General features: G+C 39.0%; 1 protein-coding gene across 1 annotated transcript in view; it reads left to right on the forward strand.

The window, feature by feature from the left end:
* The first annotated feature begins 5,989 nt into the window (after positions 1 to 5,989).
* The window catches only part of SMU1 (SMU1 DNA replication regulator and spliceosomal factor), a 31,503-nt gene continuing 9,798 nt past the window's right edge, over positions 5,990 to 27,694 (forward strand). Inside the window, exons 1-7 of the mRNA XM_010975821.3 lie at positions 5,990 to 6,132; positions 8,901 to 9,111; positions 10,498 to 10,650; positions 11,668 to 11,778; positions 18,274 to 18,402; positions 19,962 to 20,081; positions 21,397 to 21,513. Of these exons, the coding sequence (XP_010974123.1) occupies positions 6,107 to 6,132; positions 8,901 to 9,111; positions 10,498 to 10,650; positions 11,668 to 11,778; positions 18,274 to 18,402; positions 19,962 to 20,081; positions 21,397 to 21,513 (867 nt within the window). The 5' untranslated portion in view covers positions 5,990 to 6,106. The remainder of the gene's footprint in view (positions 6,133 to 8,900; positions 9,112 to 10,497; positions 10,651 to 11,667; positions 11,779 to 18,273; positions 18,403 to 19,961; positions 20,082 to 21,396; positions 21,514 to 27,694) is intronic.

Here is a 27,694-nt window from a genome sequence, read left to right on the forward strand (position 1 = left end):
GGGGAATGAACCTGGAGCCCTTCCCTCAAGATAGTTAAAGCCAAGCATTCCAGGTGTCTCAATTTGATTATTATTCTATGCCCCGGAGTCCCTGGAGGCTGAAGAAAATTACTCTTACTGGGAGATCAGAGATGCTATTTAAGAAAAGGACAACAGTGGGAACTCCCTGTGGGGAAGCACAGGGCACTGCTGGGGCTTGTCCCGGCCTGGACCTGTGGATTCCACCTGCAGAGATCCCAGATCAAAGAGGTGTTAAGGGAAGCCTTTGGAAACTACAAGTGCTAATCAGTCATGGTGTGAGGAAACAGGCTGTCCAACCCTGGCCTCCCAGCTGAGCCCCAGGCTTGTGGGAGAACACTTTCAGTGCGAATAAACACGGGCTAGCCACGCACCTCATTGTGGCTTTGGGTCACCGGGGTAGAACTGGCCAGTGGGGACACAGACAGGGATTCCAGGGGTTAAGACAAAGCAGAGGATTACAGAGGATCAGCCACCCACCATCTGGTGACACATGAGCTGGTTACGAACCCATCTGTGAGAGCAGCATCGCACCCGAGGAGCAGTCCCTCCCTCCAAAACTAACTAGTTTTCGATTTCAGTTTGACTTTCAGTATTAATTTTCTTATTGTGTTAAGAAACATAAGTAACAGCAGGGCTTTTACAATTCTCAATATATAAAATAATAAAAATTTTTTTTTTTAATTTTTTTAATTATTCAGTGCTTACTACATAGCAGGCAGGCAGTGCTCTAAGCATTTTGTATGCATTAACTCATTTAACCCTCATAACTCTGAGGTAGTACTATTATTGTCCCTATTTTACAGATAAGGAGACAAGGCACAAAGAAGTTAAGCAACGTGCCTAAAGCTGCGCAGCTGGTAAGCGGCGAGGCCAGGATTCCCACCCAGGCAGTCTGTGCTCTTAACCACTCTCAGTACTGCTGTTCTCATTCCCAGTGTGTGAATTGCCTAAGCTCTTTGGAAGAAACAGCCTCCCACAACCTATCTCAAAGAAAGGAGGGGTTATTCAAGGAAAGAATTGGGCTAAAAGAAAGAGGTGGAAGCACCGAAATCTGAAAAAGTCACCATGGCGCAGGCCTTTAGGAGTCTGGAGGTTCTCTAGGGCTCAAAGGTCACTCCAGCATCCTTAGCAGCAAGGTGGAGGTCAAGGCTCCCCACCCCAGAGTCCCTTCATTAACACCACTTAGCACAATCTAAATGTGTGCTCTGTGCTCGCCTTGTTTACTCATTGGCTTTCCTTCCCTCAGCTCCGTATCTTCCTCTCTCAGCTAAAGCTACCTCACACTCTATCTTCCTCATCTCCTAGTTTCCCCACCTTAGAGACTTTCAGCTGCTCCAATTCCTAAGTGCCTGATCTCTCCACACTTTCAAGGTCCTAAAATTGATGGGATCAACTATCTTTTTGAGCCAGTTCAGGCCATAGGATGCTGGTCAGCCTATGGTTTGTGGGCTCTTGGATCTACTATCTACCCCTAGTTCAATCAGTTTGGATAGGGAAGGGGATTGGAGTCACATGAAACATGATTCCTATGGTTGTCCTTTTTGGTGGTGCTGTGAGTGAGGCTGTTTCCTTGGAAGGTATCTGTCTCCATGATTAAGCACGTGTAGCTCAGGTCCTGGCCAAGCCTCATGTCATCAGCCTAGAACTATTCTCTGTGCCCCAATTCAGTCCCATTTCATTGCCCTCCTTGGACGGCATCTTTCCTTTCTGCTTCCCTCTGTTCTATAAGCCTGGACTTGGCTAGTCCACTGAGGACAGCCTCCACAGCCATTTATCTGGACACTGGTCAAAGAAAGAAGGGAAGGTTAGTTAGCATAGCTGAATTTTTACAAGCTTGGGACTCACTCTCTGTGAGATCTGGGTGGTGCCCTTCAGTTCCTCTTTTCCACTTTCTTTTCTGTGTGATGGGACTCTTCAGTGCCTCCTCCCAGCCACACCGACCAGAACCCTGAAGAAAGTGTTGGCTGTCCACCCGACAGTCATCCCACTAGCTCCATCTCCTCATCCTTGCTGGGTGCGTTGCAATTGTGTTTTGATGCTCAGGAATGTGGTACCTTCACAGCCCCAGGGGGCAAATGAGCATGTTTAGGCCACCCATGGTAATTCCATTCCCCTTGCCAGTGATGGCTTCAGCTTGACAATGGACATATGATGCCACCTTGGCCAATGTATTAGCTGAATGAGCTGAATGGGGAGGGTTTGCGGGAAAGGTTTTGTCCCTAATGAAAATTAATCCATGTGTAGAAAACCCTCTTTTGACTCTCAGGTCAGGGCCACATTGTAATCTCTGAAGAGAACAGGCTTGCTCTTTTGGATTTACAGAAAAACATATTTTGTTCCAAGTTGGAACAGGTGGCTTTAGTTCAAGTAGGTATACAAAAAAGATGAAGGTCCTTTATCAGGGATGATGCAGGGACCTGCCTTGGTATAGGAGGTGGGAATTAAAAACGAGGAAGTTGAGTTACAAGACCTCTGAGTCATGTCCTGCCATGAGCAGGTAGAATTGTGTGATAATTTTTCTCTAGACTTCATTGTCATATGTTAGATGCAATTGGTATAGTTTAATAGGAGGGGCCAAACTTTTGCCCCATTTGAGTGCTAAAGCACTCAAATATTGACTCTGCCTTCTACTTCCTTTGTCCAATGGATGATTTCTCTCCCATACACCTCTCTTCCTTAACAACCAGTTAGACACCTGTTGGCCTGGTTAACAATGGCAGCTTTTCTATGGTTGGCCTGCCCTCTGCTGGATTAAGGAGAAGGATTGCCGAGACGTGGACTTCTGGTAAGGGCCAGCTTTCCAGAAAGGGTACGTGCTCAGGAGACCGGATTTCCCTTGGGGTCACTCTAGGATGTTTGTTCACCAGAAATTAGGTCTAGGAAGCTGTGACCCAGCTCTGAGTGTGGGGTGGGAAGCTTCCTGATGAACCTGATGAACTGCCTGGTTTAAAGGTTAAAAGTTGTCTGTGTTGTGTAACTGTTTGAGTTTCTTTATCCATGTAGAGAGGGAGAGACGTGAGAGACTTTACTTGTCTAGTGTTAAAAACAAAATTTCCTAGACATACTGATATTTAGCAATTGTCAAAGTTTATCAGCTTGCTAACAGGGGATCAGCAAGATAATAAAGCTTATGCTTTGGGTATGGAAAGGATATGGAAATTGATGGGTTATATAGCTGGGATATAGAAGACTTACACAAGCAGTTTGGGGGGAAAACACCTCCCCAATTAGGTAAAGATTGTAGTTTCATTACATATAGTAACAAATGTTATATTCAATCCCATTATTACAGAGGAAACATGGATGAGGAGGCTTTGTGTAGCTGGGGGCATTGGCTGTCAATCAGAGATTAAAAATCCAGTACATTTTAGAGGCAAAGAATGAGGATACATCTGTGGCTGCTAACTGTAATCATAAAGTTTCATTTCTTAACAATGGTGTCTGTTGATCTAACTGTCATGGATGCACAAACCACAGACACAGCAGCAAATAATGAGTTCTGATCTGAAACAGGGCTCTTGGCACCAGGAATTTTTCTCAAGCAGCAAGCAGTGCAGCTAGCATATAGTTTACAACCTCCCAAACCTCCACCCACCCACACACCTTTTTTCCTTTAGTTTAGAGGCAATTTTTTTTCTCTGAAATTAGAATTATCAGAGATTGAATTTTTCCCACATAAGTTAATTTTTCAGATAACTGTCATTTGCACCTTTAAGTAATGTAACTTTTCTTCTTGAAAATTTAAAAAAAGATTTTAATTTTATATGCTTATGAAAAAGAATTCTAATGATGTAGAAAAATGAAGAGAGTATGAGTTCACATCCTGTCACCCAGATGATGTTAGATAAACATCATCCAAAGAACCTTTATGTACACATAAAACAGCAGACCAGGTAGACAGACAGAACAGGCTCACAAAACTTATTCTGAAAATCTTGAGGCTAGACATGTTTTAGAGTTTGGAATTTTTTGTATTTTGATAAGATAATATGGTATATATGCTGTATATCTTATAATACCTTCCATCAGGATCTAGGTGATACTTCATAATTAAATATACTAACATTTCTGCATATGAATGTTTAAAAGGCTGCAAATAGCCTCACTTAAATTCAGGACAGATTTTGCTGCTAAACGACTTATAAAATAACTTTAATTTTCACAGCTCTTTTGATTTCAGAATTACAGGTAAGGAATTTTGGACCTGTGCTTTCATAGAATAGGATAATATAATACATGCTTTTTTTTTTAGAGAAAAAGTAATCAATTTAATTGTACCCACAATTGACTGAATAAATAGAAACTGAAGACGAGACCAAAGGAACTGCCATACTACACAAAATGTTTCTTTATCGCAAGAGATACTATTTTTAAAACTACCTTTCTAAGGTTAAAAGAAGAGAGTAAGAAAAATAATGAGAATGGAGTTACCATGTTGGAATAATTTCTGATGGGCGTCTTCCAACATGTTTTCAGTACTGTTAGGCTCAAGGCCCTCCAAATATTCTGTAACTTTCTCTTTGGTACCCTTAAATTCATAAGTAATATAATCTACACATATAGATAATGAAACAAAATTAATATAGTGCCTAATATCTAGGAAAAATAAAAATAAATTAATTTGTTATATAGTAGTATGTACTTCAATATCTAAATCCTTGGACATTACTACAAAAGACATAATGAAGCAATGAGATGCTTGCTCTATGTATAATAAACAAGTTTGTATTTAATAGAAATTATAAGAAGAGAAGCCATTCCATTCAAAATGAAAGCAGAGGTGTGATGGACAACAGAATAAAACCCAGTATTAAGTAATTATGGAGAAGACTTATTTGTACAAGAGAAATAGAAAGTAACCTTAATGGAAGTAAGAATAACGTGATAAATGCTAGGTGGAGAAAATGAAGGTTTATGTTATTGATGAAAATGAGCAGTGTCTTCTTTTCAAGAAAGACATTATTTTCTATGTCTAGTCATGAGATGGGATAGTGAAAGAATACATCAGAAATCATACACGTATCTACATACCTCACATGTTGGAGCACCCATTTAGATTTTTAAGAGGTTTGAGGTCTTGGAGACTATGTCCTTCAAAAGTTGATAGGAAATTGGAAAAATCTGAAAAAAGCAGCAGTATTTAAGAGGCTACAGAGAAGTTATGTGGCAGACCTTTGGAAAAAATATCAGTTAAGACTGAAAGCCAACAGGAACTCTCCAAATGAATCATTTCAATGTGTAATTTTCACAACATAGATTTTTTAACATTGTGCTGCAAATTTTTTTTCAAAAAAAATTTTTATGCTGCAAATATTTTTAAAAAGATTATATAGGATGGCAATAAAATATTGTAAAAAATAACCTTTATGAAATTCATTGGTACCTCTATAGTTCATTTGTCTCTACTAATTTAATAATGTGTAGTTTAAAGTCTATTAAAAGAAGACTCCTATCTCTCCCTTTACACATTTTCATTTGGTTTCATTGTTTTGCCAGTAATTGTACCACTGCTGTGAAACAATTTTCAACTAAATACTTATCTGGAAATGCTTAGTTGGAATTAGCTCTTTCCAAGAAATGATTGTGCAAACCCTGAGTCCCAAACCTTTCATAATTAGGTTAAACTGTGTTTTGGCTTCAAAATCTTTCACTTATTTAAAACTCAGTGAAATCTTCCCGCAAATGTTGGCTAGTGGTTCACGGGTTTCCAATGTATTATTCTCCCAGTCAAGGACTGTATATTCAGTTCCATCTTTAAGTCTAGTCAACTAGATTTAAAAATTAAAAAAGCAAAATTTAAAAACCAGTCCTTTAAGCACACCACTTTCCCCAGGAAGGAATAACGGAGACTTCTCCGGAGCAGGCGCGTAGGTTCCAACTTTGGACAGTCCCTCGAAGCTCCGCCCCCCACGTACTCCTCGCCCCTCTTCCGTACACACCGCCTCCGGAGCGGGCGTCGGACGTCGGACGTCGGACGTCGGACGTCGAGCGGAAGTGACGTGCAGGGGCCGCCGGAGGTGTCGTTGCTGCGTTGCGCGACTGGGCCTGAGAGTGGAGTGGGGCCTGCGACCGGGAACTTAGCGCGATGTCGATTGAAATAGAGTCTTCCGAGTAAGTCCCTTGGTAGCGGATATTCGCGAAGTGGCGGGGGCCGGGAGGCGAAGGTTGGAAGTGAGGGGGTGGCAGCTGCTCGGAGGAGGCGTCCTAGAGGCTGGGGAGTGGAGGGGCATTTCCTTTCTCACAAAGAAGCTTCTTGGATCTGGCTGTGGAGGAGGCGGGCCCTCAAAAAAGCGGACGAGAAGCCCAAAGCCCCATGGGAGGCGGTGCTGGGCTAGGGGAAGGACGTGCCTTGGAGACCTGAGTTCTAGCCCTCGTCGACTCCTGGTGCGCCCTGTGGCTGAGCAGATTAACCACCCAGTCTGGACTCCGGTCTGATTGTCTGCACAAGGGGGCTGGAGTCACAGCCTTCCTTCTCTTCCTGCCCCCATTGAACAGTGTGGTTTGTTTCCTCTGTGCTTGCACGGCCCTCTGCTTTCTTCTGCCTAGCACTTAGCCAGTATTGTCACCGTTTATTTGCTCACCCTGCCATCCTCTAGGCGCCGAGGGACTCCTTTTCATTATAGTCCTAGTTACTAGCACACCGTAGAGACTGAATGATTGCCTTTGGAATTAATGAACGACTAGCTATTTTATCAGGTTGTATCTGGCGCTGAATTTTGGTTAGTCTGTGAGCTCTGTGTAGCCACAAAAGAGGGACAGAATCTGGAGATTGGGCCAGGCGAATGATAGATTTGGGGAAAAAGGGTCTAATGAGTGACTGGAGAAGGTCTTTAGTAAACTTCTTCAGGACGTCTAGTGGACTTCTGCAGGATGCCATCCTCCAGTTTGGTCTTGCCAACACTTAGTAAATGTAGCATTTGTGCCCTGACTGTAAGTCCGTAAGCGTTCAGAAGACCTGCCTTAGGGAGAAGGGACGTTTATTCATTCACCAAGTATTGAAGTCTGTTGTGTACTTGTTCTAGACCCTGGGAATATAGTAGTGAATGAAAGACAAAAATCCTTGCCCTTATAGAAAGTACACTGTGATTGAGGAAGGTAAACAGCAGACATAAACAGTAAGTGAAACAGGCTTAGCAGATGGTGGTAGGTGTTGTGGAGAAAGATAAAGCAAAGAAGGGTAATGGAGAACTCTGGCAGTGACGACAACTAAGTCAGGGCAGGAGTTGGAAAGGATTCCATGCTTTGGGGCCTGAATAAAAGCGAGAGCTGACCATTCTCCCAGCCTTGGGCTGCTACTAAGTATTTTCTATGCTATTCACACTATAAGCAGTGGAGTCAACTTTCACCAGCCCGACAGGGTAGGTATTTTTCTTAACAGATGAGGAAACAGACAAATATATGTTAACTGACTTGTCCAGAATAAATGACAGAACTCTGATTCAAATCCCAGCCTGTTTCCAAAGCTTTTAGCTCTTCATGTGCTACATTGTATTTGAAGGAAGTGGATTTGCTTTTGGCTATGTCAAATATGAATTTCTTGCAAGGATGATGTCTCATTTGGGGAGTGTAAATGGAAGTATGCTGTGGAAGGTAGTGTGGTACTGGCATAGCAGGGATCCAAGCCTGGGTATCTCTTAAAGGGACTGTGAGATAAAAGACTGCTCTGAGTAGCAGTTACCAGTTCCCTCTGTAGAAACTGTTCTTAAGTTTTCCTGTCCGTGGTGTATGCTCTCACTGACAGCCACACTGTCAGTCTGAATCTTAATTTTTCCACTAATCTCTGTTTCTTGGCCAAGTTTAGATCTGTAAAATGAGCATAAGAGTAATGCCATCCTCATAGGGCTGTTTTGAGGACATTTAGAATCCAAAATGCTTAGAACAGTACCTGATAAATAATAAACACACAGTGAACATCGGCTATTGTTTTTTGATTATTATTTCTCTCCAGGGAAGGGGAATTGACTAAATTCCAATCTGAAATCCCTTCCAACCAGGACAGTGAGACCCCCTATACTAGCGCTGTCCAGTAGAAATGCAGTGTGAGCCACGTGTACTTTTAAGGCAAGAGAAGAACAGTGTAGTACAGCATTGTGCAGTGATCTTTTACTGTCTCTGTGAACAGATTCTTCACCAGACTCCTTAATACTAAGCCCAAGATCAAGTTTTAATCATATTTAACTATAAATAAGTTTTCTGTTACATGCTGAAAATTATTGCTTGTTCTCTCAATATTTGGAGATTGTCTGGGTCCTATTTTCCTTGGGAAACTGAATCTACAATGTTTTTATTTCACTTGTCCTGAATATTTGGTAATAAAGACAGTGGGTAGGTATTGTTTTTGCAAGTGAGGACACATAGCTTTGTTTTGATTTTATGTGCAATATAGCTCTACTTATTTGTGTTCAACAAATCCCTTTTAAGAAAGTCTCAGTTCATTTTTTGGATTGTCATTTAAAAAATGAACCAAATCATCCAGTCATTTGGAATGTTTTGTGTCAATGACTAGGTTTAAAATATTTTACTAAAGGTGTGCAACAGGGTTATCATACGAATTAATAAGAAACTTGGCATAAAAATAAAAAGATCTCTGACCTTGAAAGTAAGAGAATCTCCTTGGTACTAACTTGCTTTCTAGCTGACTGTGAGACATTGGGCAAATTATTTCCCCTCTCTGAAACTCAGTTCTCCTATTTCTGAGTTGGAGGTAGGACTGGATGATCCCTAAGGTCTCTTGTAACTTATATTCTGTGACTTTTTTGGAAAGTAGGTAGTGAAAGGAGGATGGTTGAGTAGGAGAAATAAACTGGGGTGGGCTTTATTTTGTGGCCTCTATGGTGGGTGAGGATCCCTGAGCTGAATGACCTGCTTTCTTCTTTCAGTGTGATCCGTCTTATCATGCAGTACCTAAAGGAGAACAGTTTACATCGGGCATTAGCCACCTTACAGGAGGAGACTACTGTGTCTCTGAATACCGTGGACAGCATTGAGAGTTTTGTGGCTGACATTAATAGCGGCCACTGGGATACTGTTCTACAAGCTATACAGTCTCTGAAATTGCCAGACAAAACCCTCATTGACCTCTATGAACAGGTAAGAGTGAGGGTGATGCTGATCCCTATAGGTTGGTTTATTGTGGGCCCCCTGACTAACAGGCATTTGTAAGCATTCCTTCAAGTATTATAGGTAACAGCCCTGAAAATTACACTGTCAAAGTTTGAGTGCTATTCTGTATTTTTCAGCCCTGAAAATTACACTGTCAAAGTTTGAGTGCTATTCTGTATTTTTCTGTCTTGGAAAAGCTAAGATTCTCCCAAATTGAAATTATTTCTTAAGTGACCATTAAATGAACTATTCTAACACCAATTGTTCTGATACCAGCTAGTGTACTACAATTTAGTTTTGGCAGTAACCACCCAGAGTGAATGCAGTCCCCACAAGTTAAGGGCTCCGTCCTCCACAAGACTGCCTTTGCTTCAGACACCAGCTACACTTTGGGGTCTTGGGCCACCTGTTCTTCTGACCAACTGGCTACAAATTTGGGGGTCCCCATGACCCCCTTAGAATTGATAATTCACTAGAATGACTCAGAACTCAGGAAAGTGACATACTAATGATTGCAGTTTTATTATCAAGGGTACAGCTTAGGACCAGCTAAATGAGGAGACATAATAAAGGGTGAGGTTTGGGGAGGGTACTGAGCCAGAGCTTCCAATACCTTCTTCCTGTGGAATCAGGGTTTGTCTCTCACCTGGCACATTCACCAACCAGGAAGCTCCATTGAGACTTTTGGGGAGTTTCATTTAATCTCTAGTTCTTCAGCCCTCCCCAGGGTTGGGCTTGCTCAAAGCATCTGCCCTCTAATCACATAGTTGGTCCTTCTGGTAACCAGCCCCTATCCTGAGCCATTTCCTTAGCACTAACTCAGGTGTGATGCAGAGGGCTCATGAGTAACAAAGATATTCCTATTGTTGGGGAAGTTCCAAGGATTTTAGTAGCTCTTTGCGAGGAAACCAGGCCATAGATCATAAAGTTATTTATTATACAACAGAATAGTGTGCACTTTCTGAAAAAAAGAATGTAATGTGGTTCGCAGTAAAAATAGGGAAGTGGGATTGTTTCTTTACAGTCTACACGAGTTCAGTAATTCTCTAAAGAAAATTTTGGTAACTGGAGAAAGGTTTCTTTGGAACTTACTGAGATATTCCCATATTTAGTTTTCCTCAGCATGTGTATTCTGAACAAGAGGCCTGAGAGGAGAGGAGATTGGTAGATAAAAATGAAGGATGGAAGTTGAAGGATTGAGTTATTACTTTACAATTACTTTAGTTTACCTGAAATTGCTTGTGAAAAGGAGAAGGGGCATTTCCCAATATTGAAAATCACTTTGGCAGGCCATTTCTGGGTCAGAAACTGTACTGAAAAAGACATATTAATAAGGGAATGCATTGAAACTGCCATTTTCTTTCAATTATCCAGGTTGTTTTGGAATTGATAGAGCTCCGTGAATTGGGTGCTGCCAGATCTCTCCTGAGACAGACTGACCCCATGATCATGTTAAAGCAAACACAGCCAGAGCGGTATATCCATCTGGAAAACCTCTTGGCCAGGTCTTACTTTGATCCTCGAGAGGTATGACTGTGGTAATGAAAAGAAATTGTTAACTTTGAAAACATGCAATAATGTAATCCTTTTTTAACCATTTTATTGGATACTTTTTTGCAATTTTGACTTAATTTTTGCGAATGATACTTTTTAATTTACTTTGGTTGAAATCTGCGTGTGTTAAAGAGAATTATCTTGTTCTGAGTTTTCTGAATGTTTGAGGGCCTTCCCTCCCCCACACACCCTGGTTTTTAGGACTGTGTGTTGATTAGTGAAGAAGCAGAATGTTTATTCTGGTATCATTTCCACATTAGCCCAAGTGCTTAATTGGCCCTGAAGCGCTGCCTTACTGTTGGTATGTTCACTGTGCATTTGTGTCCCTTGCCACTGACAACTCTAGTTTCATTCCAGTTCTTTTAGTCCTTAAGAGCTTGTGTTTTGCTTCTCAGCTGACTATGCTTACTGGTAGAGCATGGTGACTGATACTCTTTTTTTCTTTCCAAACCTTATCATATGTGTAGTTTCATTCTTTCTCACCCAGCCTTTTAATAGAAGCTGGTCTAAACAGGAGGAAGAAGAATTTAATAGGCACTGGATAATGGGAAGTCAGAGTAAACTTACAGAAACCAAGAGGTTAAAGGAAGGAGTTTAGATTACCAGGACAGAATTTAAGTTAGAACTTCTGGGCTGGGAGTCATTGACAGAAACAAATTACTGAAGAATATAAAAGAATCTCTGTAGATTTTTCAAACACTGGAAAAACGACTCTGGCTTCAACATAGTCTACTTGGACTCTTTTCAGAAATAACTGGATTGGCTGACCTCAGTCTATCTCAGCTCATACTTTTGAAATGCAAGTGGGTAGACTTTGAGAAGTTGTCTTTAAAAACTAATTGATTTGATTAATCCTCTATGTAACTGGGTAGTTTCTTTTTATGTTTTCCTTTTTGAATATTTCTGCTTGATTATTATTATATATGTATTAAGCACATTCATATATTTTGCTGCTTCTTGGGAACGATGCTACCCCCTCTCCTTTTCCAGGCATACCCTGATGGAAGTAGCAAAGAGAAGAGACGAGCAGCAATTGCCCAGGCCTTAGCGGGGGAAGTCAGTGTGGTGCCTCCATCTCGTCTCATGGCATTGCTGGGACAGGTAATTAGAGTCTGTGGAACTGAAATTACTCTGAACTCCTGGTAGTGTTTCCTGTATATAAACTGTATGTATGAGCTAAAAAAAATCAGACATCCTAAAAACTGGGAACTACCTATAGAGCTGCTTGTACCAACAGCTGTGCTGTGCCACCTTCATCTTTCCTGGGAACGGCAGGATAGTGGGTAAGGGTGTACAGTCTAGAGACAGAATTAGGGTAATTGTAGAATTTATCATCCTATCTGGTATACCTTGAGGACACTGTTGATCATCGTGCCAAAACACTAAAACAAACTGGAGCAAATATTCACCATAGTTAGAATATGAGCTCTCTCACCAGCTATGTAGTCTTAGCACATGACTTTTCTGGTCCCGTTTACTTATCATAGTGTTGTAGTTGTAGTAAGGGTTAAATGAGATAAAATGCACTTAAAGCAATTGTGTATTATCTGGCACCTTGTAAACACTCAGTAAATGGTAGCTGCTGGTGGTGTTTCTTTTTTTTAGTAGTAGTAGTACTAGCATTGTCATTATTTATAAAGCTACCTAGAGTAATAGATGTTTTATAAACAGCACAGGGCACAAATGATTAATAGAGATGTAAATAGCCTCTTTGCACTAAATCTGAAGTTTGAAAAGGGCCCAATATCTTTTTGTTACAGGCTTACAGTGATTCTGAAATTCAGGATTAAGCTGCTTTTTTCTTAATTTACTTCTTATCGAAGTAGTAGATGTGCATAATTTAAGTAGTACTTCAGGGTTTTTAGTGAAAAACAGTCCTGTCTGCCCTTCTCCACCTTCTTACTTTGCACAATCATTTTTTACTATCTTCGCATTTACCTCCATAGCGAAATATCATGCTTATAATGTCATATTTTGATTTAAAAAATTTCTTTTTAGACATTAGCTATTACTTTAGTGGATGATGATTTATCTCATCCCATTCGCCACAACATACACACATTCTTCTTCTCCGGGCTTTCAGTAGTTATATCACAACTTTTGGTTAAATCAGTTCAATGTTTACATTATTACCTTTCCATAAATATTACTCATAGCCAAAAAAGTTGTTTAATTTCTTACATTGTTTTTATGATTTCTTTCAGTAATTTCTTAATTTTTTTCTTTTGCCTAGTTTTCTGTGTACCGCTTGTAACCTCAGCCTGAATCTTTTTGGCATCTGTAAACATTCCCTCTCCCCGCTTCTTGCTGATACTCTCCCTGAGGCCCTTCTCTCCCTTGTTCCCATCAGGACTAGTTCTCATGGCTTTCTGCACCAGGGATTGTACTGGGACTTCTTTCATCTTCATACTGAGAGTTCTATGCCTCTTTCGTTGGGTCATATTTTTTAGATCCATGTTTTCCTCTTTTTTATAGTTTAAAAAGTTTAGAACCTTGTTTTGATGGAGTACTTCTAGTAACTTCCTGAGAAAGGGTACATGGAGATAAATTTTTGAGACTATTTGTGTAAGCAATGTCTCTTACCTCTCCTTTTTATTTTGAAAGTTTTAATTGTTGATTCTGAAATGTGCACATAAATACAAAGAAAATAAAAATCATAATAGACTCTCACTATGCAGAGTTTACATGTGAATGTTAACAAGTTGTTTTATTTCATAGTATTTATGCATATTTTTAATGTGTACATGAAATATTTTTAATGTTGAGGTCTTTAGGAAAAACATTTTTTTTTTACCATAGTTAACAAATAGCCACATTTAGAGGCTCTGCAGAAGGTAATGTGAGGAGAAGCCATGTGTGCACTCATTCTGCAAATACTAAGCACCTAGTGTGTGCCAAGTATTGCTTAGATACTTGTGGTACATCCATAAAATAAAGATGTCTGTCTTGGAGGAGTTTATATTCTTGTAGCAAAGATAGACAATAAATTATAAACATAACATTTAAGCAAATTATAGTATGATAGAAAATAACAAGTATTACGATAAATAAAAAACTTAGAAGAGATTAAGAGGAGTGAAGCATGGTACGTACATCAGCAGGTTACAGACATTTGCCAAGAGGGGGAGTGTGGTGTACAGAAAAGAAGGCCAAAAAGTGGCCTTCATCAGTGGGAATGGCATAACTTGATCTGGTGCCCCAAACTCTTCCACCATTAATATAGTGGGCTAAATTTCATGCTTAGCACCCAAACTCTGCATGGGGCATTGGGTATGCTTAGCTTTTTGTTGAGAAATCATGCATAAATTAAAGAAAGATGGATTGTGGTGGGGATAATGCGTAAGGGAATTGGTTCATTTATTCAGTCAGTCTCTAGTACTTACGCATAGAAACTGAGTCCCCTAAAACAGGGAAACTGGAATGATAGTGCAAGTTACTTTTTCCCTGCATTTAAAAAAAAATTGAAATATAGTTGATTTACAGTGTTGTATTACTTTCAGGTGTACAGCAGTGATTCAGTGTGTTTTATATGTATTCTTTTTTAGATTCTTTTTCATTATAGGTTATTGTAAGATACTGAATAGTTTCCTGTGCTATACAGTAGGTCTCTCTTTTAATTCAAGTTTTCAAAGTTTTATTTTCCTCCCTGCATTATCCCTGTGTTCTTTGAGTTCCTTTTTATTACACCTGTTTGTTTTGGTGCCCATGTTTAGTAACTTTCCTCAAGTATTTAGTGATCCCTTGTTGTTGGTTTATAGTTAAGAGTGAAACACTGAAAAGCTGAAAACTATGTGGGGATGGGATGGAAGGAGGAATCTGGGAATTGATAGGGTTCATTGAGTGAAGATCTTCATGTGTCAGTATTTATAGATATATTCTCTTGGACTAATCAGCTTTTCCAGAGAGTAATCCTCTAGTTTCTTGCCTGGGGAAGGTATAAATTATGTCCTGGGAGCCAGAGGTGGGAGGATACTGGTGAGGGGTCGAGGGTAGAGAAATCTCACTGTTTAGCATGTGAGTTTGCTCTGAATCTCCATGTTTTTATGTAGCTTCTTACTTATACCCTGCCCCTCAGCTCTGCCTTGTTTTCCAGAGCCCAAGATCTCAACTATTCCAGAAAATAGAGCACCCAGCGTCTCCTGAGGCTTGGGCAAGGCAGTCACCTGACACATTGGGTTAGGGGAGGTCCTGGACATTGACTGCTCTTTATACAGATTTTATCATTGCCTCATGCCCTGCCTTTCCTTGAGGGGTGTGTGGTGCCTTCCATTCCTAAGCCTTTTAGGAATTTTCAAGGTAATTTGACTTGTTGCTTGTAGCTTCCTCATCCCCATCTTGTATAATTAAGTTTCATTTTTCACTGCTCTTCTTGGTTGCCACTGGTCTATTCACTTTTTAGGTTCTGAAATTTAACATTTTTCTTCTGGTTTACCTCTTCTATTCTCTGTGTCTTTTTGGGTATTTACCTCTTTTATTCCTTTATTATTGTCACTTAGTGGAGTTTCTAGAAAGAGTGGAAATAAACTCTGTGTTCCTCCACATTTAATTAGTTAGATGTGAGGAGTGAGTGAGGCTTTTGTTCTGGGTTATTACCCTTTTAGGATTCTGGCTTCAGTGACTTAGTAGAGGATATAAAAAGAAAGGTTTGTTAGGATGGACTTAGAGACTGCAGATGAGGCATACAGTCAGTTTTGGATGTACACTAATTTTGAAGTGCTGTGGGACATACAAGTCTAGTAGATGTACTGGGATTTTTGAATCTGAACTGCAACCCATGAGGTTTTGGCTAGGGCTATAGATTTGGAAATTGCAGTAATAGTTGCAGCCATAGATGTAAATATAATTACCTAGGAAAAATGTAGAAGAAAAGTAAAAAATTGAGAAGGAAGCCATAGGGAACACAAAGTCAACAGGGTAAACAGAGAAAGAAACAACCAGAGAGATTAAAAGGGAAGCCAAGAATAGGGTGAGAAACACAAAGAGAGGAGTCTCAAGAAGACTAGTGGTGATCATGGTCGAGAAATCCAGGAGCATGGGGCAGAATAGGGTCAGAAATGAGTCTGGTTTTGGCCATTATAATATATGAGATGCACTTCCCAGTGGAAAGATGGGGACAGAAGCTATATTGTAGCAAATTGAGTGAAGCAGTGAGTGTAGGTGGCTCATAAAGTTTGGTGGTTAAAAGAAGGAAATGCAGGTGATGTAGAGAGGAGAGGGCCATAGTAGCTAAAGAGCAGAGGGCAACAGAGGGGTTTTGGTTTTTGTTTTTTGCTTTTAAAGGTGGGAATCATTTGACTGAATATAAAGAGCCAGCAGAGAGTGCCCATAGACTGGAGGCAGGTCAGGTTTCTGGTTATTGCAGTAAACTATGAAAAACAAACAACATACGAATTTTGGAAAGAAATGAACGACATTTATAGTATTTAGAAACATTAAGAATTTCAGCTGTTGTAGATTTAATTTAAAAGTTTGGTAAAGTTGCCAGAGATAAATATACAAAAGTTGATTGTATTTTTATATATCAGCACTAGCCAGTTAGAATATTAATTGAAAAAAGAGTTTTTGTCTATAGGAACAACATACAATATAAAAATTCTAGTGCTAACTTTTGTGGGAAATAAATGATTTCCATTTTTAAAGGCAAAAACCTTTCAGGGCTTTCAAGAGAAATAAAAGAAGATTTGAGTAAATGGTGAAACATTGATTTTCCTGGAAAAGACTGACAATTGATGTCAAGATTTAAGGCAGGTTCCCCCCCCCCCTTAACAGAGGCACTGGGAATTGAACTCAGGACCTCATACACACCAAGTACATGCTCTACCACAGAGCTATACCCCTGCGCTTGGGGCAGTTTATGATAAAGATCACAATAGCATTAGAACTATTTCACAAAAGAATTCTAGTGTTTATCTGAAAAAACAAACTTGGAAATATACTTACTAAAGAAATTGTGGAAAGGAAGAATGCCAAGAGCATATTAGCCTTAGAAATACTGACGCACTTAACAAAGGTTCATAGTTTGAATCATTTCGGTACGTGTCATCCAGTGCAACAACAGTGCAAGAAACTGATCCTATTATCTTTACGGATTCAGTAGATTATAATGGGAATGTCACAGAACGTAGGAACAGGGAAGAATTACCTAGTGGTGTTAGGGCATGTACTTCAGAATGGGGGAGAAAAGTCATATCAGAGCCTTTACTCATATTTTATAAGCATAATTTCAGATAGATTGAAAGTTACGTATTTTAAGAAAATAGAAGAACTTAGGAGATAGTATAATGTATCAAACTTCCTGATGGGGAAGGACTTCCTGTGATGAGGGAGTAAACAACAAGGGTAAAGGTCAACAAATTTTATTACTTGAGAGTTTAACTTAAGATAAAAAGAAATCTGTAAAGCTATCATCAAAAATAGGTAGATTGGGAAAAGATTCTTTTTGGCAAGCATAACAAATACAGTGTCACAAACTGATAAGAAAAATAGACTACAATAGATATGTGAGCAAAGAACATGAATGAACAGTAAACAAGTAGTAAGTATACTTAATAAACATGCAGAAAAGCTCAAGCTGTAATCAGAAATGACTAAAGGAGGGCATAACTTTCCATTCATTCGAGTTTTTAAATGATGTCTAAAATTACTGAGTTTTCTTGATGTAATAAAGGGGAAGAAGAATGAACATTGATCGTATGTGCCTGTGTTATCTAGACTTTACATATATTATTTTGTTTTATCCTTTCATTGGCTCTAGGAATTAGGCTTTTTGCCTGACTTTTTTAGTTGGTGGAATTGAGAGTCAAAATAGTATAGATGACAGACTAGGACCATCTGTCTCCAAAGTCCATGATTTTTCCACTGCCTGTAAGGCAGTTGTGAATGTTACTGAAATTGCGTCTTTTTGGGAAAACACTTTGGCAGTGTGTGCGTCAAGAACCTTAACTGTTCATGTTCTTTTTTTAGATTCAGTAATTCCTCTTCTAGGAATCTATTCTAAGAGGGGAATATCCTCACAATAGAAAAAGCCTATGTCCAAAGATGTTCATTGCAGCATTATTTAGATGAGTGTGAAAATTGGAGGCAGTATAAATGTTCATTAATATATAAATTAAATAAACTATGAAACATCCACTAGTTAGGATATATTGTTATAGCCATTGAAATGTTAGTTATGTTATAACATGATCTGATAAGTGAAACAGGATAAAAATTTACATACAATATAACTACAGCTGTATCAGATACATATGGGGAAAAATACTAGAAGATAGTATATAAAATGCTAACAGTAGCTGTGTTTGGATGTTGGAACTATGGGAGATTTCAGTTTTTCAAATTTGTTTATAAGAGTCACACCTATAAGAAAATAGGTGTAGAAACATCAGCCTTTTGGCTCTCAGAGTCCTCTTCCACCCTGAGATCAGCCTGTGTTCCTGGGATGCACAGAATAGTCCAGATTATGTTTTTGGATGGCCAAAGATGGTTGGGTCTGGATGGCTCATAGTTTCCTGTGAACCTCATATTTTGGGGCTTTGAGCAATGAGGGCCAGATCTTAAAAGCACTCAATGGATCGCTATATATTTCTTTTCTCATAGGCATTGAAGTGGCAACAACACCAGGGATTGCTTCCTCCTGGTATGACCATAGATTTGTTCCGAGGCAAAGCAGCTGTCAAAGACGTAGAAGAAGAAAAGTTTCCTACACAGCTGAGCAGGCACATTAAGGTAGGATCCTTGCGCACTTAGCCAGTTGGTAATCATTTGGTGGGGTCTCAGCATATGCTTGCTCAGTGATAGGAGCTTGGGTTGGGGAGCAGAACTCATTCGCCAGCTCAGACAACATTCAGGGTTATTGCCAGTGACCACTGAGGTTCCCCTGTGGCCTGGCAGTGGCATACCTCAGATATATTACCAAGTGGACTTAGACATTTGACATCTGGCCCATCATCTCATGGACTTCCTCCCAGGATTCCTGCATTTGGAAAAATGCTTATTAGCTTTTTGGTTAAGCCTGAGATTAAGAACTATGAACTTCTTGTTTGTCCTGTTCAACAGTTGTGTTTTTGCCCTGCTATGTGTTAGGGCAAGTACCAGGCATGGATTGTAAAGTGGGCTTGAGTAGTGTTTGAGCAAAATAATTTTACAGTCTTAATGTTTGGTTCTTGGGTTTTTTTTCCCGTTAATGGGGGTACTGGGGATTGAACCCAGGACCTTGTGATGTTGAGTGTGTGCTCTGCCACTGAACTATATTTGCCACCTCCCTTTTTTTCCTTCTGAGACTTTTCTAGAAACAAGCACAATGAAGTAATTGATGCAGTTCCCAAAATTACCACCATATTTGCTACTTCAGCATCTCCTTTATATTACAGTTTCTCTCTGGATTTGTGCTCTGATTGAATTTATAGATTTTGAGATATTTCATATTCCTCAAATCTTTGACTGGCTTAATGTTTTGAATTTGTCTTTTCTGGATTATGTGTTCTGACTTGCATGTAAAGATATTTTTGAGGAGTGCTTTTATTTATCCTGGCTAAAACTTTGAGACAAATGGAAATCCATTATAATTATGCTGATGTACTAAGATTTTCTGTTATAAACACTTCATTTTTTGGCATTTAAAATGAAACTCATAATGGAGCTTTTCTCTGTTCTCATGTGCCTAATGTTCTATAGTTTTCATCTGTTATTAGAAGAATCATTGCTGGTTAATGCTCAGGATATATTTTGCAGGCAATATTTCAGTTCTAATTAGTTCTCCTAGAGTTAGTCAGCTACACATTATCAGGTGATTAAATGAAGATCATGGAAAGAAACAGTGATGGAAAATTTGTTTATAAAATAGTATAGGAAAATAACCATTTATTTTGAAAAAATGAATTTTTTCCCCAGATGTGAAAAAAAAAACCCAGATCATATTGAGCCATATTAAATTGAATGTGAAAGTTATGCTAATAGTGGCTGATTTTGGTAAAAAATTATTGTTTGAGTTAATAGGATTATTCTAAATCCCTTGCTTTTGCTTTTTTCTTTTGCTTTTCTTTGGAAATACTAACTTCATTTTTAAAAAAGCTAGTTTCAATGGAGAGCTTAGACAAAAAGCTTGTCAGAGAAAATATATACCTACCATCTCCCTATGTCTGGGGACAGAAATACTCCTTCAGAACTCTGTAATATAGGCTAGCTATGGCTTTATGCTAGGGCAGAGCTCTCAAAAGGTTAAAATGGGAATTGTTTTAAGGCCACTAGATAAAAGTACATCTGTTTCATTGTTTCATTTGAAACAGTTTGGTCAGAAATCACATGTGGAGTGTGCTCGATTTTCTCCAGATGGTCAGTATCTGGTCACTGGGTCTGTTGATGGATTCATTGAAGTATGGAACTTTACAACTGGAAAAATCAGGAAGGTAAAGTATTTTAAATATATTAACTTCTCTAGTGGGGGCATTATCTATTACTGTTTTTAAATTATCTATTATTACAATTTAAATTTACTTTTAAAATGGGTAATATGCACATCTCATAAAACTTTATAAAATAAAACAGTTATTCAGTAAAGAGTCTTGTTCCCTCCTTTTGTCCCTCAGCCAGTCAATTCCCTTCCTTGGTCCAGCCAGGGTTACCAGTTTATTAAGTAGCCTTTATGGAATATTCTTTGTATATATGTAAGCAATTGCTCATTATTTCCAGTTTAACCTTATTGTAGTACTAATTGTGTTTCTCTCATTATGAAGTTCATTATAAATGAATTTCTGAAAGAATGAATATGTTTTCATATGTGAAAAGTCAGCACTATTTCTTGTTCTATGAAGTCTGTTCATATCCTTTGCCCATTTCTCTTTTGGATTGCTTCTTACTGATTTGTAGGAGCTCTTAATCATTTGAGGGAATCAACTTTATAATATGTATTGCAAATATTTTTCAGTTTTGACTTTTGTCTCTTGACTTAACATATGATTTTGCTTTATCCACTTAACAGTTTTTTGTATCATCCCGTTTATCCATCTTTTCTCCCAGTTTCTTCTGGTACTTTTACGTTTCTTTTAATGTTTAGTTTTTGATCCATCTAGCGTTTGTTTAGGCCAGTAAAGTTGGTGTAGATCCAACTTAACATTTTCCTAAATAACTACTTGTTGACTAACCACTGATTTAAAATGTGGTCTTTATTATAAAATAATAATCCATGGGAAGTGGATTTATGATTTTTTCACTTTCTACTTTGTATATTTTTTTATAGTTTGCCTTTTGTTTTTTAACCATGAAACCATCTCACTTTATAATTAGACAAAAATAAAGATATTTCAATATGAGCAGTAATGGATGATAAAAGGAAAAAAATAGTTTAGTCAATACATGGTTTTAGGAAAGGTAACTGACAATAGAGAAAACAGTAGTTTCTCACATCATACCCTTTAAATAAATACATTTAGATTTTTTAAAGATGTACAGTATGAAACTGTAGGGAAATTTTGCTTAGAAAGGATCAGTAAGCTAAAGATGTAGTCTATTTTGTTTGTATTTTTTAAAATATTTGAATTGTGTAAAAAGTTATTCCCAGAATTATCAGTTGTTCATTAGGATACTGTGAATGACACTACTGTTTTCTTTGGAGATTTAGGGTAGGCACAATCCATTATCTTGCTTTTAGTGAGTTTGTAGAGATCTAGGGTGACTGGCTTTTTTGTGTTATTTTGATAACTGCTTGTCATTGTTTCCCTCTAGGATCTCAAGTACCAAGCCCAGGATAACTTTATGATGATGGATGATGCTGTCCTCTGCATGTGCTTCAGCAGAGATACAGAAATGTTAGCAACTGGTGCCCAAGATGGAAAAATCAAGGTATGAATTAGTGGCACGAACTCTTGTATGGAGACATTTTGAGAATTCTGTAATGAGTTGGTGTCCTACATACGCTTTTGTTTTTTTTTTTTTAATAGAAGTATAGTCGATTTACAATGTTGTGTTAGTCTCTACTAACTACTAGTGATTCATTCAGATGTGTATATATACTTTTTCCTTACAGGTTGCTTCAAGATATTGAATATAGTTCCCTGCGCTATTGGGACCTTGTTTATCTATTTTATATATAGTAGTTAGTATCTGCAAATCCCAAACTCTCAATTTATCCCTCCTCCCCATTTCCCCTTGGTTACCATAGGTTTGTTTTCTATGCTGTGAATCTGTTTCTGTTTTGCAGATAAGTTCATTTGTGTCGTTTTTTTTTAGATTCATGTGGTATTTTTCTTTCTCTTTCTGGCTTACTTCACTTAGAATGATGATGTTTAGGCTCATCCGTGTTGCTGCAAACAGCACTATTATTCTTTTTTATGACTGAGTAGTAGTCCATTGTATAAATATACCACAACTTCTTTATGTAATCATCTGTTGATGGACATTTAGGTTGTTTCCATGTCTTTGCTACTGTGAATAGTGCTGCTATGAATATTGGGGTACATGTATTTTTTTGAATTAGAGTTTTCTCTGGACATATGCCCGAAAGTAGGATTGCTGGATCATATGGTAAGTTTAATTTTAGTTTTATAAGGAATCTCCATACTGTTTTCCATAGTGGCTACACCAAACTACATTCCCACCAACAGTGTAGGGGGGTTCCCTTTTCTCCACACCCTCTCCAGCATTTATCATTTGTGGACTTTTTAGTCATGGCCATTCTGACTGGTGTGAGGTGCTGTCCCATTGTAGTTTTGAATTGCATTTCTCTAATAATTAGTGATACTGAGCATCTTTTCATGTGCCTATTGGTCATCTGTATGTCTTCATTGGAAAAATGTCTGTTTAGGTCTTCTGTCCCCTTTTTTCCCCACATTTGAAGAAGTTTTATTCTTTTCCAAAAGTCAACTGTATTGAGGGATAGATTGCATGTAACAAAATGCAACTACTTTAAACTTAACATTTGGATGAATTTTGACAGATTTATACACCTATGTGGCCACCACCACAATAACGATAAAAAACACTTCCATAAGCCCCAAACGTTCCCTCGTGCTCTATTCCAGTCAGTTCCCCCAGCCCCAGCCCCAAGCAGCCACTGCTCTGCATCTGTCACTACAGATTAGATTTGTTCTTTAGAGACTCATTAATGGAATATGAAGGTGCACACTCTTGTGTGTCTGGGTTCTTAAGCTCAGCATGTATTTGAGATTCATCCATGTGTTTATCTATTTCAGTGTCTATTCATTTTTAGTGTTAAGTTATATTTCCATAATATGAATATACTATAATTTGCTTATCTGTTCATCTTTTTTTCCATTTTAATAATAGCTTTATTGGGATATAATTCACCTACCATAAAATTCACTCTTTTAAAATGTACAACTCAGCAGTTTTTAGTATATTTACAGAATTGTACAACCAGCACCACTGTCAAATTTTAGAAAATTTTCATCACTCGCAAAGCGGTCACCCTCCCACTTTCTCCATCCCCCTAACCCCTGGCAATCACTAATCTACTTCCTGTCTCTATGGATTGGCCTATTCTGGAGATACATGAAATCATACAATATGCAGTCTTTCATGCCTGGCTTATTTCACTTAGCATAGTGTTGTCATGGTCCACCCATGTTGTAGCTTGTATCAGTATTTCATTTCTCTTTATGGCTGAATAATATTTTGCCCATTTTTTGATTGGATTGGTTGTTTTTTTGTTACTGAGTTGTATGAGCTGTTTGTATATTCTGGAATTTAAGCCTTCGTCAGTCTCATTGTTTGCAGATATTGTCTCTCATTCCGTAGGTTGTCTCTTAGTTTCGTTTATGGTTTCCTTTGCTGTGGAAAAGCTTTTAAGTTTAATTAGGTCCCATTTGTTAATTTTTGCTTTTATTTCTATTGCCTTGGCTGACTGACCTAGAAAAACACTGCTACAATTTATTATGCCAGAGAATACCTTGCCTGTGGTCTATTCTAGATTTATGGTGTCTTGTCTTATATTTAAGTCTTTAAACCATTTTGAATTTATTCTGTGTATGGTATGGAGTGTTTCAACTTCATTGATTTATGTGTGGCTGTCCAGCTTTCCCAGCACCACTTGCTGAAGAGACTGTCTTTTCTCCATTGTATCTTCTTGCCTCCTTTGTTGAAGATCAATTGACCATAGGTGTGTGGATTTATCTCTGGCTCTCTGTTCTCGCATTGATCTATATATCTTTATGCCAGTACCATGCTGTTTTGATTACTGTAGCTTTGTTTTGATTACTGTAGCTTCCGACATCAGTCTGATGTTTGGGAGGGCTATTCCTCCAGCTTTATTCTTTTTCTTCAGTATTGCTTTGGCACTTCTGGTTCTTCTGTGATTCCATACAAATTTTAGGATTATTTATTCTAATTATATAAAAAATGTTCAGGTAATTTGATAGGGACCATATTAAATCTGTAGATTGCTTTGGGTAGTATGACCACTTTAACAATATTCTTCTAATCCAAGAGCATGGGATATATTTCCATTTTTTTAAATCATCTTCAATTTCCTTAATCAATGTTTTATAGTTCTCTGCATATAAGTCTTTCACCTCGTTGGTCAGATTTATTCCTAAGTAAGGGATTGTATTTTTACTTTACTTTTCTGATATTTCATTCTTAGTGTAAAGAAATGCAAGAAATTTCTGTATGTTAATCTTGTATTGTGCTACCTTGCTGAATTCGTTTATCAGCTCTAGTAGTTTTTGTGTGGAGTCTTGAGGGTTTTTTATGTATAGTATCATGTCATTTACATAAGTTACAGTTTTACATCTTCCCTTCCAACTTGGATCCTTTTTATTTCTTTTGCTTGTCTGATTACTGTGGCTAGGACTTCCAATACTGCGTTGAATGGAAGTGGTGAGAGTGGGCATTCTTGTCTTGTTCCAGATTTTAGTGGGAAGGCTTTCAGCTTTTCACCGTTCAGTATTATGTTGGCTGTGGATTTGTCATAAATAGCTTTTATTATGTTGAGATATGTTCCCTCTGTATAAGAGTTTTTATCATGAATAGATGTTGAGTTTTATTAAATGCTTTTTCTACATCTGTTGAGATGATCATGTGGCTTTTTGTCCTTTCTTTTGTTGATGTGTATCACTCTGATTGATTTGTGTGTGTTGAACAATCTTTATGTACCTGGGATGAATCCAACTTAATTGCAGTGTATGATCTTTTTTATGTATTGTTGGATTTGATTTGCTAACATCTTGTTGAGAATTTTTCATCTATGCTCATCAAAGATATTGGCCTGTAATTTTCTTTTTTGGTAGTTTCTTTGTCTGGTTTTGGTATCAGGGTGATGGTGGGTGGCTTCGTGGAATGAGTTTGGGAGTGTTCCCTCCTCTTTAGTCTTTTGGAAGAGTTTGAGAAGGATTGGTATAAGTTGTTTGTGCGTTTTGTAGAATTCCCCAGTGAATCCAACCAGTTTTGGACTTTTGTTTGCAGGGAGTTTTTATTATTACTACTACTGCTGCTGCTGCTACTACTACTACTACTACTACTACTACTACTACTACTACTATACTACTACTACTACTACTACTACTACTACTACTACTACAGATTGTATTTTACTTCTAGGGATTAGTCTGTTCAATTATTTCTTCAGTACATTTTCAATCCGCTTTTCTCTTTCTTCTCCTTAGAGGATCCCTGTTATGCATAGATTGGCACGCTTTATATTCTCCCATAGGTTTCTTCTATTGCTTCATTTTAGTTTTTTCCATTTGTTTTTCTATGTGCTGTTCTCATTTGGTGGATTCCATTATTCTGTCTTCCAGATCACTTACTGGTTTTTTTGCATTATTCAGTCTGCTATTTATTGCTTTTAGCTCTGCTTTCATTTTGCAGCAATTGAGTTTTCTGATTTTAATTGGCTCCCCTTTATAGTTTCTAGTTCCTTTTAACAGTCATTTGCCTTCCTTAATTCCATCAGTATTTTTATTACCTCCTTTTTGAACGTAAGTTCTGGTAGTCTGGAGAGGTCTATTTCATTGTTTTTTTCAGGGGGTTTCTCTTGTTCTTTTAATTGGGAGTGGTTCCTCTGCTTCTTCATTTTACTTACTTGTCTGACTCAATTTAGGGGTAACAGTTATCTACTGACATCTTGAAGGACTGTTTTTATGTGGGAGTGTCCTTGTGTAGTCTGTGTGTGTCTAATATTTTTGATGAGAGGGCTGTTTTTAGTGTGGATGGCTGCCACATCTTTCCTTCATGTGTGTTGGCTGTTATCCCCTTATAGGGGGTGTGATTGGTGTTGTGGTGACCAGAGCCTGCACTGGATGTTGATTAGGGCCTCCTCTTTGCTCTGTGGTTGTCACAGCCCCCAGATTCCTCTCTGAGCTGCTGTGTGTGGTAGGTGGGGCTGGAGTGCTTCTGCTGGGAGAAGAGCCACTGAGTATTCCTCTGCAGGGGATGTCTGCTAGGAAGTGCCCTCTGTGATGTTGCCTGTTACCCGTGTGTGGACTCACAAAGTACAGGGTTGTTGGCACTTCCCTCGGCCCTGATTCAGCTGTGGGGATGCAGGCAGCCTGCCCTGGTGTCGCTCATGCACTGTTCAACAAAACCACCAGGGCAGATCCATTGAAGTCAGGCACTCAGACCTGCCATAATATCCCACCTGGATCTGCAGTGGGCTCAGGGTCAGCCAGGACCCCAGCCCTGCCACCAGGTGTATGCTTGCTATTAATGCTGGGCCTGCCCTAGCTGCTCAGCAGCCCTTCACTTGAATTTCTTGCAAGCATCAAGCCCACAAACACGTCGTTAGCACAAATCTGCCAAAACCACCTGGGACAGGGCTCAGACCTCAGCTCCCCCTGGAAGTTGCTGGCCCCTGGGAATGGGCTCAGATCTCAGCCCTGCCTCTGCCTGGGGGCCATCTGCCAGCCCTACCAGAGCTCCCAGAGGCAGAGCCACCCCTGGCCTAGAGAGCAAGCCGAGAAGGAGACCGCTACAGCAGGGTCCCGCTCCTCCCTTCAGCATGCTAACAGTGGGGGGTTTTATGGCAGACCCGGCTCATTTGCACACACTCCCAGTTTCAGCCTGTACCCATTCTAGCCCCTTCAGGCTGTCTCCACACAGCCAACCCCAATTCTTTCCCTGGATCTGTTCTCTGAAGCTTGAGTTTCAGTACCAGCTCCTGCCTACACCAGCAGGCTGGTGTCCGGGTTGAGGAGCGCAGCGAGATGGCCTGGATCTCCTGTGCTGGTTTCTCTCTATGCTGCCTGTTGTGAAGCTGCTGCTGTGCTTTCTGAGCCTCTGAAGCTCCCTTTCTGTTCCGGCTGATCTCCCTGCTGGTGAAGGGGTTTCCCAGGGTGAGGGAACCTTTACTCTTTCACAGCTCCCTCCCTGGGGTGCAGGTCCCATCCCAATTATTTTTCTTTTTTTCTTTTTTTTGTCCTGCCCAGTAACATGGAGATTCCTCTTGTAACTTTGCTAGCATAAGATCTTCTGCCAGAATTCAGTAGATATTCTGTGAAGATTGTTCCACATGTGGATGTATTTTTGATGTGTTTGTGGGAGGAGGTGAGCTCTGCATCCTTCTATTTCACCATCTTGAAGCCCCTTCTACATATGCTTTTTAGCTTAATAACAGCTACTCTTTGTTGAGCGTCAGCTTGATGCCAGTCACTTTATGTTTTCTTATTTAAGCCTAATAACTCTGCCTAGGGAGGTCCAATAATTTGTTTAAAGTCACACAGTTGGTGATGTATCTGGGACTTCTGTCCAGATCTGCTTGGCCCTTTCTGCTCTGCCGCCATAGCTCACCTTACATGGTGTGTTGTGTTTGGGTTTTTTAGGGGGTGGAATGGTCTGCAAGTGATTAGCAGCTGATTAGCTGTGCCTTGTATTTAATTGCTGGTAAAATGCCCTGGGTTAGGTAAAATACAGAAGTGGTCTCTGCTAAGTGAACTTAAGAGTCTAAATTTTTGTTTTAATAATTTAAAAGGAAAGAGATTTAAATTTCAAAGGATTCAAGTTATCATTGTACTGTGTGGACCAGACATACCACATTCAGCTATCAGCATGCATTTTTAATACTGTTTTT

Source organism: Camelus dromedarius, chromosome 10 (genome assembly GCF_036321535.1).
Source record: "Camelus dromedarius isolate mCamDro1 chromosome 10, mCamDro1.pat, whole genome shotgun sequence".
NCBI lineage: Eukaryota > Metazoa > Chordata > Mammalia > Artiodactyla > Camelidae > Camelus > Camelus dromedarius.